At 44.2% G+C, this 14,290-nt stretch overlaps 1 protein-coding gene across 1 annotated transcript in view; it reads left to right on the top strand.

Moving 5' to 3' along the window:
- Positions 1–14,290, top strand: part of fras1 (Fraser extracellular matrix complex subunit 1) — a gene marked incomplete at its 5' end in the record, with an annotated part of 79,968 nt that overhangs the window by 52,603 nt on the left and 13,075 nt on the right. Inside the window, 10 exon segments of the mRNA XM_024260302.2 lie at positions 3,959–4,164; positions 4,358–4,514; positions 4,731–4,931; positions 5,013–5,200; positions 5,302–5,577; positions 6,136–6,368; positions 6,451–6,611; positions 9,796–10,010; positions 10,523–10,673; positions 11,969–12,076. Of these exon segments, the coding sequence (XP_024116070.1) occupies positions 3,959–4,164; positions 4,358–4,514; positions 4,731–4,931; positions 5,013–5,200; positions 5,302–5,577; positions 6,136–6,368; positions 6,451–6,611; positions 9,796–10,010; positions 10,523–10,673; positions 11,969–12,076 (1,896 nt within the window).

The following is a 14,290-nucleotide window of genomic DNA, read 5'->3' as shown; positions in this document are numbered from 1 at the left end:
TGTCCAAAATAAATGTATATCCTGATAGTAACGGGTGCATTTCTCACTAGAAATATTGTCAAAATAAAGATTAGTCCACAAAATATTTTATTCTGAGGAATTTTCCACCGAAAAAGAGTGAATATCCCACCGTGTTTTTGCTAGCGACAGGCAGAAACTCAAAAGCCACGTGATCAGTCACGTGATCCGGCGCACCTCCGTAGAAATGAATGAGAGAATGAGACGTAGGAATTCCACAATTTCGACCCATTTTTGGTGAAACTGCTACGTTTTTACCTGTGGACAAGCGTGGGTACTGAACGTTTTTGTAGGAGACTGGGAGACTGGTCGCGCTGAGTTGCATACTCCCACCTAGTGTTGAGGAGTGTGTACTGCACCATCACGTTGGCTGAAGGAACACTCGATCGATGTAGTTGGTGCTGCTGCTAATGTCTGATTAAAGGAGTAGCCAATCACAAACGTGTCCCCGCCTTGTCTGGTTTGATTGACAGACAGAGTTATTATTCGGAAAAAGCTCATCATGAAATAAATACGTCGTTCTGAAAAACAGCATTGTGAAATAAAAAGGACACTTTGGAAAACAGTAATTTTGAAATAAAAGTTTCAACAAAAGAAACCCCCACATGATTATAATAAAATCCAACATGAAAAAAAAAATATTATGATATATATTTTTATTATGAAATATTTTTAACATAAAAAATATGTTTTAAAGTAAAAATGAAATACATTTCATAATAAAATGGTCCATTTAAATTTTAATGAAATGTATTTCATAATAAAATGGTCAATTATTTATTGAAAAGACTTTTATCGGAGTGTTGCTTGATTAAATAATGTTGTATTCATTTATATAATTATGAACAGTTTGGGCTTCCATAGGAATCAGTCTATGAAATAAACTGGAGACAAAAATGTTGAAAAGGAAGAAAGTGCGTGAAAAAAATGTGATCTTAAGACTGGAAGAACTTAGAGGTAAAGAGGGCCTTGTTTCTTCTAGAAAACTATCAAACATGGAAATCTTGGAAATCGTGTTTAATCCCTCCTCCTCTTGTGGGATGTTTCTGTTTCCTGAATTCTGGCTCTTGGCTTCTCTTTGCTCTGGCCTGCGCGCCAGGGTTTTGAATTTGAGAGGCAGGGCCAGAATCGCCCAATCCGTGGGGATTTGAAGCGTTTTACGATTGGAGGAAGTGTGTATGTCCCAATGAGCTCTGGATATGCAAATATCAGGGGCGTAACTTTATTCTGGTCTCTGGATGTGGAAGGTCTTTGAGTGTCTGTCAGGAATTCTTGCAGACTCAACAGGGGTCGACCTGCTGGAACCAAAAGATCCTTTGAAGGTGACAAGTTGAAACTAACCAGAGTTTGGAATGCGAAATAGGAAGGGTTCTGGCCAGGTTACCAAGAGTTTAATGACTTATCATCTGAGTGGGAAATAGAGGTTTTAGGCGACTTTATTGCCCCTCTGCTGGGAGAGGAACTCTGTTATCTTGAGAAGAGGCACTCCAAATGAACGTTGGGTGACCAAATGGTCAACACAGATTATCACAGATGTTTCCAAGGGTGGAATGCTACACAAGCTAGTTCTGAAAATCCTCAACAGAACAGAGATAACAGCACATTCTTAAGTGTGACACTTTTTATCCATTTATGTCAAATGTGGTGCTGCTGTAGGTCTCAGTAATTGGATAGGAGCATGGTTACCACAGTACTCTGTCTCCTTACTTTTTTAACCCTTTAACACTGGAGTTCCAGCGTTTATGTTCTTTGATTTACTGTAACTTTTCAACCGTTAACACGATCAACGTTACGGCGTTGATCGTGTTAACGGTTGAAAAGTTACGGTATGTTAAATTTTTGTGTTTAAGCGTCAACACCTCGGATGCCAAAGTGTTAAACAGTATGATGAAAATTTTAATGATATGAACACAATTCACACAACAAGTTTGTGAGCCCCGCCCCACTTTTGTCGCGTGACAAATTTGCTGGTGCCGCCTGTCAAAAAATGTGTTCCTGAGTTTGACACTGTGGCCGCATGTGGGAGGAGCTACCAATGTCACTAATGTTATTACGAGGATCTCTCTCTCTCTCTGCCGGCATATTGAGTGAGTGAGCTCCGTCGCTGGAGCGGAAGCCGCCGATCTGTCCAGAGTGTATCCCACCTTCACCCCAAATTATCTGGATGAGCTCCTTAAACCTGCGGCTCCAACGGTTTAAGGAAAACGATGAAAGTTCAGGACAAAACGCTCGCTTTGGATTTATATTCTACCCGCTGATCGAGTCACTGACAATGTCACGTGCCCAAGGCTGAGTTCCTGATTGGTTGATGCTGTTACGATCCCAACTGAGGAGAAGGGAAAAGAAGGTGTTACATATTAAAAAAAAAGAAACCCAGACTGGAGCACTATAGTAATGTGCAGCTTTTAATTTGAGGTTAGACACAAAAGAACACGAAAGAATTTATACTGCCACATAGAAAGAGTTAACCAGATTCCAGCAAAGACGTTGATGGATCTATTTGTCTGCTTCACAATGGACTGGAGCAGAGAGCTTGTGGCCTGCTGAGTTTAGTTTGTACGTAGAAACTACAAGCTTTTTAATGGATATCTTTACTCCTGAATCACCATGATTTGAAGAAATACTTAGAGATACAGTTCTAATCTTAATTTTTCGTCGTGCTCTCCCTCATGAGAAAAAGGCTACAAGAACGTGTTAAAAACACAATTTTCATTTGTGGGTCTTTGACAGATAGCTGAGTCTCTCTCATCTTAACTTCCACCTCTCTAACGCCGGAGTCACACCGGACGCGAGAGCGCCGCGAAGCGGAGTGCGCGCCGATTCGCGGCGCTCTATTGGTCACACCAGACACGATTTTTTTCCGCGACGGTCGACAGGCGCTTCAGCTAGAGCTATTGCTTTTTTTGCCATTATGGTCAATAACCAGGATATCTCCCCGTGTTTCTGCTAAAAGGGGATGGTCTCTGCCCCGTTGACACAGACCCCGCCCTCCAACTCCACAGTCGGCCCACTTCATCGATCTGTCTGTGCGCGCGTGTGCGTGTCTGTCTGTTTTGTTGTGTGTCTGTGTGCACGCACGCGCTCCCACGTGTTTCCGTCAGTAAATTAATAAACTAAAAATATTACCTGATGTTTGTTCCAAGAAGAACCGCTCCTCTGCCTCTCTCTTGTTCAAACACAGCCCCCAGTGTTCCCCCACTGCATTGGGGGGCCCCGTCTGCCCTGCTTTTTTTGCTCCCAGAACCCTGCAGCCCAGCACACCCGCTCTGGAGATCTGTGGTGTGCGGGGTGGGGGCTCTCGCGCACGCGTGTCTGTGTGTTTTGATTGTATGCATATTTTCATCTCTACTGTCTGTTTAGACACAAAAACATGATCACATTTGTCAATCGCGGCGTTTTATTGTGAAAAATTGGTTCTATTTTGAAAATAAACCGGATTTTCTCATGTATTTTGATGCAACTTCCTGCCAGTATTGACGCGGAGCGCTCGCGGAAGAAATAGGCCAGACGCCGAAACGTTGCGCTGCACCGCACGGACCCTCCGCGCCGCTCCGCGCCTGGTGTGACCGACGCCACAGGTTAACATGGGCGCCGAATGGAAGCACACGCCGTTCCGCGCCACTTTGCGGCGCTATCGCGTCCTGTGTGACTCCGGCGTAAGACATGCCATCATGGTGCAGAACATTACAGATGTGAAATCTGGAACCCTTCAGTTTACATGTTATTTTTCACTTTTTCATGTTTTTACAGCCACTTGTTGCAGTTGTTCAGCTATTCTTAGATGTCTGGTACATTAGAAATTAACTTATCTGGAGGATAAAGCTGTAAAAGTTTGAACATTTATGTAGAATCTTTCCTCTGTTGTTGATGCAATTTGGTTCATGAAGTCATCAAGTCTGATTGTAATTTAAAACACTTGGGGTTCTGTTCTCTGTTTCAGTTCCCAGCATGCAGTTTGAGAAGAATGTCTTCACTGTAAAGGAGAAAGACGGCGTCCTCCACATTCCCATCGTCCGGACCGGTGACCTGTCCTTCAGGTCGTCTGTGCGGTGCTTTACTCGAACCATGTCTGCCTCAGTCATGGACGACTTTGAGGAAAGACGGAACACCGATGAGTCAAGAATTACTTTCCTAAAAGGAGAAAAGGTGGAAATCGTTCTTCAGCATTTCATAATGTGGAAGTTTGTCAGTCAGTGCTTCAATTGATTAGTTATTGTTCTGTTTATCATGTAGTCATCTTTTTCGTTAGCAGTTGTTTCTTATTCATTCATTCATTCAAACGTTGTTTCGGTAAGACTGGGACCCTGCTCTATTGGAACTTTTCCATTCTGTCTCCCAGGTGAAAAACTGCACCATTCACATCAACGATGACTCAGTTTTCGAGCCCGATGAGGACTTCCAGCTTCATCTGGGTACACCTCTGGGTGACCACTGGAGCGGCGCCATGGTGGGCCTCAGTGATATCATCACCATTACCATCACCAATGATGAAGATGGTATGCAGTAAAACTTTCTTTCAACCAAAGCAAACTGTCTTACTGTAAAAAGCAATGAAAGTTCAAAGAACTTAAGGTCTTCTCAGCAAAGAGCAAAGTCCGCCCTGTTCTGTTTCTTCTGCTCCATGTTCTTGGGTTCTTATGTTTCTGTTTCTCTGTGTGTGAGTGAAACTGACAGAATAGAGCCTCTGGTTCTTGCTCTGTTTCCTTCTCCAGCTCCCACCATCCAGTTTGAGCAGGCCTCATACCAGGTCAGAGAGCCCCCCGGTCCTGATGGGGTTGAGGTGCTTAGCATCAAGGTGATCCGCCAGGGGGATCTGGATCGTACATCCAAAATCCGCTGTAGCACCCGGGACGGCTCAGCCCAGTCTGGAGTCGACTACAACCCAAAGAGCCGAGTTCTGAAATTTAGTCCAGGTTGGTGCTTCAGCTGCTCTGACAAATCCTTGGTGAGGTTTTTGTGTGAGCAAAGTCTCATCTTCTCACTTGGTCTGGCAGGAATGGACCACATCCTGTTTAAAGTCGAGGTTTTGTCTAATGAGCTCAGGGAGTGGCATGAGTCCTTCTCCCTTGTTCTTGGCCCCGATGACCCCGTGGAGGCGGTGCTTGGGGAGATCTCCATGGCAACAGTGACCATCTTAGACCAGGAGGCTGCAGGCAGTCTCATTCTTCCTGCTCCACCTATAGTAAGAAACCTGACAAAGAAAAAGATTCACATCTTTCTGCATGAAAAACACTGAGCCCTCTGCAGCTTTTATGTAAACAGATGTTCATTACCCCTCATTAGGTGGTCTCTCTGGCTGACTATGATCACGTTCAAGAGGTTACCAAGGAGGGCAGTAAGAGGACGCCTCCTCCAGGTTACCCTCTGGTGTGCGTCACACCCTGTGACTCCCGCTACCCAAAGTACTCCGTGATGAAGGAGCGCTGTGAGGAAGCAGGGATCAACCAAACACAGGTTCACTTCTCCTGGGAGGTGGCAGCACCCACCGACACCAGCGGAGCACGCTCGCCCTTCGAGACTGTGACTGACACCACGCCCTACACCAGCGTCAACCACAAGGTCTAACTTTAACTTTCTTTGTCTTTTGAAGGCCTCAATCATAGAGAATGAACTTCTGCTGATTTATGAAAAAGCAAACATGATCAAGAACTAAGCAGGATGAAATAAAAGGTGACACAACTTAAACAAAAAACCATGAACAAAAATAACTTACTAACAAGCCTCATGGACTCGTGGAGGAAAACAAACTGATTGAGGTTAGATGGATAAGAACTAAGATGATTGGAGAGTGAAACCTAGAGGGATCCAGAGGAGCAGAAGCGTAACCACCAAGCTGAAAGGCTTTAACACAAAAACCAAACACGAAGAACAAGAAAGAGAAAACAACTAAGAAAACTGAAGTCACAGAACTTTGGTTTACTTTGTACTTTATCTTGAGGGATTAAAATATATGGACATGTGAATAGATAAAAATAAAACAAGATAAAGCTATAATTAATTGTCTAAATGGCATGTTTTAAATACTAAGACAATTCTAAATGTGCTTTAAGACTTAGTGATTGTGACATCCGTGTTTCTGAGCTGTGTGGTTCTGGTTCTTCTGTTGTTCTGGTTCAGGTCCTAGACAGTATTTATTTCAGCCGCCGCTTCCACGTGCGCTGTGTGGCTCAGGCCCGGGATAAAGCAGGTCATTTGGGAACCCCACTTCGGAGCAACATCGCCACCATCAGCACAGAGGGCTCAATTTGCCACACTCCTGTGACCACGGGGACTGCCAGAGGCTTCCAGGCTCAGTCCTTCATTGCCACTCTGAAATATCTGGACGTGAAGCACAAGGAACACCCCAACCGGTCGGTGGAAGCAGGACAAGAACAGGTAACAGCCCAAAAGGCCTCTGATTTAAGTGAAGGTTTGCTTTGTCTTTCTGTTCAGGATCCATATCTCAGTCCAGATTCCTCATCAGGACGGCATGCTCCCCCTGGTGTCCACCATGCCTCTGCACAACCTGCATTTCTTGCTGTCGGAGTCGATCTACAGGCAGCAGCATGTCTGCTCCAACCTGGTCACCGTCAAAGAACTGCAAGGCCTCTCTGGTCAGTGCTTTCATGCTGCACACCTACACAAACACCTGGAGAAACAGCAGGGGCTTAAAGGCCTCGTGCAGAGGCATTTTTTTTTTTTAATTTAGAAAGTCAATGGAACTTGGAAAACGAATCTGATAAAAATATTCACTCAAAATGATCCAGCGCGAGTTTATTGATAATTTTATGGTGATGCACAGCTTTAAATTTGGGCGATAGGTGGTGACAAGGGCTGCTGCGGCGACGGGTGGGCTCGCTCCCCCCGCCGCCCTCTTGGCCTCCCTCGCCCCCGCGCAACCAACCCCCTCTTTCCAGACGGCCGGCGGGGTCCTCCTGCGCCCCGCGCGGAGGCCACCCCCGCCGGCCTCACGGCCCCGGGAGGGAGTAAAAACCCTTTGTGCGGGCTCGGCTGCCGGCGCCGGACAACCGTCCGGCGAACCCACGGCGCCCCCTGTGCCCGGCCCGGGGGCTCGGAACCGCAAACTCCCCTCAGCGCGGCGCAGCAGCCTCACCCTGGCCGTCCGGCGCGCGCCCGCCAGGTGCCCGTACACCCCTCCGCATTCCTCCTCCGGAGGGCCAGGGAGGGCTCAGAGCCTCCTCCTGACCGGGGAGCGCCCCTCTCCTTTATTGAAACGGGAAATTCATGAAGGGAGACCCCCTTCTTCGGCACATTACTGCACCCAAATACCACACTCCTATTCACCATTATCCCGTTCGAATCCCCAAATCCACGGCAGTCCAAATTCTATTATGTTAAGTAATTCCATGCCCAGAAAGTCATCACAACACTAGCGGATCTAGCTGTATGTTCCTGTACTGACGTCACACGACCTATGACCTACTTATCGGTGGCTGCAGAAAATCTGAGCGACCGCGCTGTCTTTGAACGCTTGTAGAGAGTGCACGGGGCCGCGGGTGACAAAATAATTATACGGGGGTTCATTTGTGACATAAATACTAATGTTTTATTGCAGTTTAAGAAAAATCATGATTTTTACCGCACGAGGCCTTTAATGCACCCCAGCTAGAACTTTAGTGTGTTGACAATTATTCAGATGTGACCACAGAAATGGTCTTTTCCTGCACCACTGCAACTCTGCAGAGAAACCACCAGCAAGACAATGAAGTTTCTCCTGCTAAAGACATAATGGAAACCGGTAAAAGAGCAAATTGTGGTGTATCAAGAGCAGAAATAAAAAAAAGGCAGTTGGAAAAAATTTGCAGTTGTTACATACAAACTACAAATGGTGGACCGCAGTCATCCTGCTCTGATCTATTCCGATGCATCACTTTCAAACAAATAGATCCATTAATCTCTTTGTTTTTCATCTGAGCTGGAATCTGGATCTAACCTGTACGGCTGGATTGCTGCAATCTAAACAATGTGATGTAAGCAAAAGGATGATGGGAAATAAGTTCAGGTCAACAGTCGCACCTACAACTCAGAGAAAATTTTTTAATAAACCTTTGCTGTTCTCATGCCATACCAGACCGTTCCGTACCAGATCATTTTGTACCAGATCATAACGGACCAGACCATGCCGTACCAGGTCATACAATACCAGCCCATGCCGTACCAGACCATTCCATACCTGGTCATACCATACCAGACCATGCCGTAGCAGACCATTCCGTACCAGATCTTACCCCACCAGACCTTACCGTTCCAGACCATGCCGGACTAGACCATTTCGTACCAGGTCATACCATACCAGACCATTCCATAAAAGAACATTCCGTACCAGACCAATTCGTACCAGACCATGCCATACCTGACCATTCCGTACCAGACCATAGAGTACCAGACCATTCTGTGCCAGCCAATGCCGTACCAGACAATTCCGTACCAGGCCATTCCGTTGCAGGTCATACCTTTCCTAACCATGCCGTACCAGATTATGCCGTCCCACATCTTACCACAACGGACCTTACTGTACCAGACCTTACCGTACCAGACCTTAGTGTACCAGACCATGCCTTACCAGACCTTGCTGTAGTAGACCATAAAATACCCGCCCATGCCTTACCAGTTTATTCCGTACAAGATCCTGCCGCGCCAGACCTAACCGCACCAGACCATTCCATACCAGAACTTACTACACCAGACCATGCCGTACCAGACCATACAGTACCAGACCATACAGTACCAGACCATGCCGTACCAGACCATTTCGTACCAGACCATATCGTACCAGACCATTCTTTACCAGATCATGCTGTCCCACACCATGCCGTACCAGACCATGCCGTTCCAGATCATGCCCTTCCAGACCATTCCATACCAGACCACGCCGTACCAGACCATTCCGTACTAGACCATTCCGTACCAGCCCATGCCGTACCATCTCATACCATACCAGACCATGCCATAGCAGACCCTTCCGTACCAGATTTTACTGTACCAGACCATATCGTACCAGAATCGTACCATGCCGTACCAGACCATGCTGTACCAGACAACGCTGTACCAGCGCATTCCTTACCAGACCATTCCGTACCAGACCATGCCATACCAGACCATTCTGTACCAGACTATGCCGTACCAGATCATTCCGTACCAGACCATTTAGTTCCAGACCATTCCGTACTAGACCATTCCGTACCACACCATGCCGTACCAGACCATTCCTTACCAGACCATGCCGCACCAAACTATACCGTACCAGACTATACCGTACCAGACAGCTCAGTGGAAACTAGGCTTTTGATTCCTGGAGGATCATCAGACTACCTTATCCCTCAAACCTGGTGTGGGAGGAAACTTGCCACAGACACAAAACAATGAGTTCAGGTTATTACAGTTTTTTAATTAAACAGGTAGCTCTGATTTAGCAGTTTGTTTATAATAACCACCTGAACCAGACCATGTTCTTGTTCACTGTGACTAAAGCACACATTGTAAGATACAACTAGACGTTCCCTTCACTTAGTGTTTTTGCCTCATTTTAATTTTATTTTAATGATTTGAATGATGATGAATGACATTTTTACTATTTCTTTTGATTGTTTCTTTTAATGTTTTATGTAAAGCACTTTGAATTGTCTCTGTACATGAAATGTGCTATACAAATAAACTTGCCTTGCCTTGCTAACGTTCTCCTGGAAAGGCCTTGCAGCTGACGCATGCATGGCAGGATATGGCGGCCATGTTTGTAGTCTTTCAGACTGCGTTTATAAACAAACCCATTTTCTACAGAGACGGGCTTCATGGACGACGTCTCCTACGACAGCCTCTCTCTGGGACCAGGCTTCGACCGCCCACACCAATTCAATCCCAACGTCCGCGAGGCCAAGACCATCCGGCTCTACAAGCACCTCAACCTAAAGAGCTGCATCTGGACCTTTGATGCCTACTATGACATGACGGAGCTCATTGATGTGTGCGGGGGCTCTGTCATTGCAGACTTCCAGGTGTGGAACCCATCCAGACAAGCTGGCTTTGTAAACATTGTAAAACTTTGAATGCTGAACTTCATTTTTTAGAAATCTTTAATTTGGGTCAGCAGCAGACATGGAGTCACTGTTCATTTGCTGTTTCGATGCTCTGGTCCTGTTGGCATCATATCCTTAACCCTTAAAGACCCTTTAACATTCTGTTACTTTTCAACCATTAACACCATCAACGTCATTCCTGTAGATTCTGAAGGAAAAGCAGCTTATCGAGTTCCAATAAATCAAAGAACATAAACACTGAGGCTCTGCTGCTAAAGGGTTAAAGAGAGCTGCTGAAAGGCAAAGGAAACCAATGATTTGGCATTTTCTTTCGGCTGAACCGGTTCATTGAACTAAATTCTAAGAAGATCCTTTATGTTCCAATAAGTTCCCGCTTAAAGCAGAGCGTCCAGTTCCAGCTGTCAGTCTGATCCTGACCTGATCTGGCCCGGCAGGAGAAGCCCAGTTGAAGCATGCTGCTGTGGTTGCAGGTCCGGGACTCGGCTCAGTCCTTCCTGACTGTCCACGTGCCTCTCCATGTGTCCTACATCTATGTGACGGCGCCGCGCGGTTGGGCATCTCTGGAACATCACACCGAGATGGAGTTCTCCTTCTTCTACGACACGGTTCTCTGGAGAACGGGTCAGTGGGGAATCACCACACTCAGTCAGGACATCAGATTCGGTTGTTGTGGAAAAAAAACTGGATTTTAGTTAAATAACTTTTTGAAAGCAACAAGACAAAAAAAATTCAATGCCCCTGGTCTTATTTAGTTTATGAAGAGAGATGTCATGATCTGTGACTGCATCAAGGTAACATCACATTTCATAGACATTAAAACATGTCCAGAGTTAAAGACAATAATGTACACTTCTTAAATCTCCGTTTGACAATTTTGTTCAATTTAGCAGTTTTAGAGAATCATACTTCAAAGCTATAAATCTTATTACTGGTTTCTGGAATGTTTTGGTAAATTTAGCTTCATGCTCTCAAGAAGAGACCAAAAATTACCTTTTACCTTTCCCTGAAATATCTTCATTTGCTTTGAAAATCTTTGTTTAAAGTTGGATTTGAATTTTTTATTATTATTATTTTTTGGTTGATATTCGTGCTTTGGAGACACTGTGCTTATGATTTATTATACAAATAAGGATGAAACCATTCTTCATGAGTCGGTTTTTAACGGGTCAGTGGGGAATCAGCACAGTCACAGTCGGTTTTTAACTGATTCACGTTGCACTGTGCGGGTGTGGAGTGGTCCGTTACGTGGATCACAACATCAACCGAGTATGAAAGGATTTGGGATCATTTCAGTATTATGTATAATTGTTTATTTGTATGGAATCATTTCTTTTAGTGTGAAAACAAACAGTTTGATGTAAGGGGCAAAAAGAATACATGCTTGGCCTTAAAATCCCTTTAATTCATTGTGTTGAGAAAAAAAATCAGAAATAATAGAAATCGTGACTTTAAAACTGTGTATCAAATGGTGGCTTGACTGAATGGTTACATTCCTACATGCAACAGAAAGCGATGGAGCATCATGTAACAGATGATCAATCTGCTGCATACTTTTGCAACGACTTTTTAGCTCCAGAGGTTTTCTGGTTGAAACTTTTTTGAACTTATCAGAGTAAAACAGAGTACAGAAATGTATTTGTGGTTACTACTTCACACATCCATTACATCACCTGAACCACCAGTTTTAATCCAAACAGCTGATGGTCCATTTTAGGTTCTTGTTTGGTCAAAACGGAGGATATTGATCCATGCGGTCACTTTCAAAGCTTCTGATGTAAATATTATCACCAAAGTCGTTATTCTGTGTATAATTCTCTTTAATCCAGATTTAATATAGGCTGAGATCCTTTTTGACAAGGCGAGTGGTTTCCTGTCTGTAATTTCTGCTGTTTTGGTGTGATGTTGGACACCTGCAGGTATCCAGACTGACAGCGTGCTCTCGGCCCGGCTGCAGATCATTCGCATCTTCATCAGAGAGGATGGACGCCTCGTCATTGAGTTTAAAACTCATGCCAAGTTCAGAGGTCAGCCCTCAGCAGCCATATGCTCCTTAAATGATTCTCTCCACGCGCATGCGCCATTGTTATGCATTGATTCATGGCAGCAGAACGCTATTTCAATGGAGGACAGGCAGAAGTCAACCACGAAAATCGGGCTAGATCCCATTTCTTAACCGATTTTTACAAAATATGGCTCGAATTAAAGCTTAGAAAATCATTGATCTTGTGGTATATTTAAATATTTATTATCCATTAAGATTAATCTGTAAATAGTGCAAGAATTGTCTTCTACTGCTACAGCTAATGCATTGCTGTCAAATGAACAGCTTCTAAATATCAGTGAGTTTTAATTTTGCCTTTGTGCTAAAATCCATAAAACAGAGCTTGTAAATGATTGTCACCCAAGACCAGAAATGAGGGAGATTGATGAAGTTAATAGCATAAATGACTGATAAAGTTTAGTAAAGTCCTTTCCCTATTAAAAACAGCTCAAAGTGCTAAATAATAATAATAATATTAATAAAAACACCCTTTAGCACATTTTCACATTAAACTAAAACTTGTATTATGTCTGGATTACATACATGGTAAATAAATCTCAATTGCTTCAGAATTTACCTTCAAATAGACGATTTCATTGTACTTTGAGAAAAAGGCTCCAGCTAGCATCTTTAACTGATACAAAAACATTTTTAAACTTGGATGATAACATCAAATACATCTGCCAAACTGTTAAGATTCAAAACACAGAGATAATAGCAGTAAATGTTGTAGCAGGTTAAAGTTTACATCCACAGCTCCTTCACTAACATCTGCTCTCTGCTGTGTTAATGTCACAGAGCAGAAAGCTAGTGTTAGCATTAGCGCTTTATATTCTAGCTGGGCTTTTATTCAGTCCGTACGGCCAAGAAAAAAGCTCAACAGTGATGCCATGGATAAAGAAAATTATCTTCCTGCAGACTCTAAATTCTTCTTTTGTATTATCAATTTCCAGTCTCTCTCTGTCTTTTTCTTACTCTGTTCGCTCAGCAGTCGCGCGCACAATCAGCTTATTCCTATTCACGTGCGTGCTTGTGCTCAGAGCAATCCCTCCAAGCCTCGTAAACAATTGTGCAGCGCACCCCCCGCAGCGTGCGCGCTCAGATCGAACCCGCCTCGACAGCGATAAGCGCACTCTCACCCCGTTTTACCCGTGTCCTGAAGAGAAAAAAGTCAGAGAAGTCTAAATAGATGATTAAAAAAAATACCAGGCACCCGGGAAGAAGTCAGAAAGGAAAAAGTCACGATATCCATGACTTCCTTTTTAGTTTCCATGACACGGTAGATTGATAAAAGTTTCAGCAAAGTTGCGGGGAAAATAAAAAGTTGCAGGGTCCGCAACAAATCGCGGTGTTTGCTTGATTTTACGTTTGCATTTTACGTTGTCCTTTATCTCAAAGCTCTTAGAAAAAGTTGTTGCTAAACAACTCACAGCTGCTTTAGACAGACACGCCATTCTGGATCAGTTCCAGTCAGGTTTTCGTAGAGCTCACTCCACAGAAACAGCTCTTCTCAGAGTCACAAACGACATGCTGATGCAGAGTGATACAGGAAACTGATCTGTGCTTCTGCTTCTGGACTTTACCGCAGCCTTCGACACTGTCGACCATCACGTCCTCCTAGACAGGCTGAAAAACTCGGTCGGGGTATCCGGATCTGCCTTAGACTGGTTCACATCATACCTCACTGGCAGATCCTTTTCTGTGGTTTCCTCCAAGTTTAAGTCCTCCTCTGCATCCCTCACTTCTGGTGTGCCACAAGGCTCTGTTTTGGGACCATTACTGTTCATTTTATATTTGTTGCCTTTATATCATATTTTAAGTTCTTTTAATGACATTTCTTATCATTTTTATGCTGACGACATTCAGCTTTATGTATCTTTTAAACCACAGGATGTTTTTAAAATACAGATTTTACACAAGTGTCTGGATTCTGTCAAGAGTTGGATGAATGACAACTTTCTCCAAGTGAATGAAACTAAAACTGAGGTCCTCGTCTGTGCTCCTGACAAATACCACCCCCAGATAGTCCAGCGGCTCGGTCCACTCGCCTCTTTTGTCAGGTCATCTGTTAGAAATCTCGGTGTAACCCTAGACCCAGTTTTAACTCTTGACTCTCACGTCAGTACACTTGTTCGTTCTTGTTTTTATCATCTGAAAAACATTGCTAAACTGAGTCCAGTTGTGTCACGTTCTGAGA

Source organism: Oryzias melastigma, linkage group LG16 (assembly GCF_002922805.2).
Source record: "Oryzias melastigma strain HK-1 linkage group LG16, ASM292280v2, whole genome shotgun sequence".
NCBI classification, from domain to species: Eukaryota; Metazoa; Chordata; class Actinopteri; order Beloniformes; family Adrianichthyidae; genus Oryzias; species Oryzias melastigma.
The sequence above is the reverse complement of the archived record's forward strand: the minus strand, read 5'-3'. Positions and strand labels throughout refer to the sequence as shown.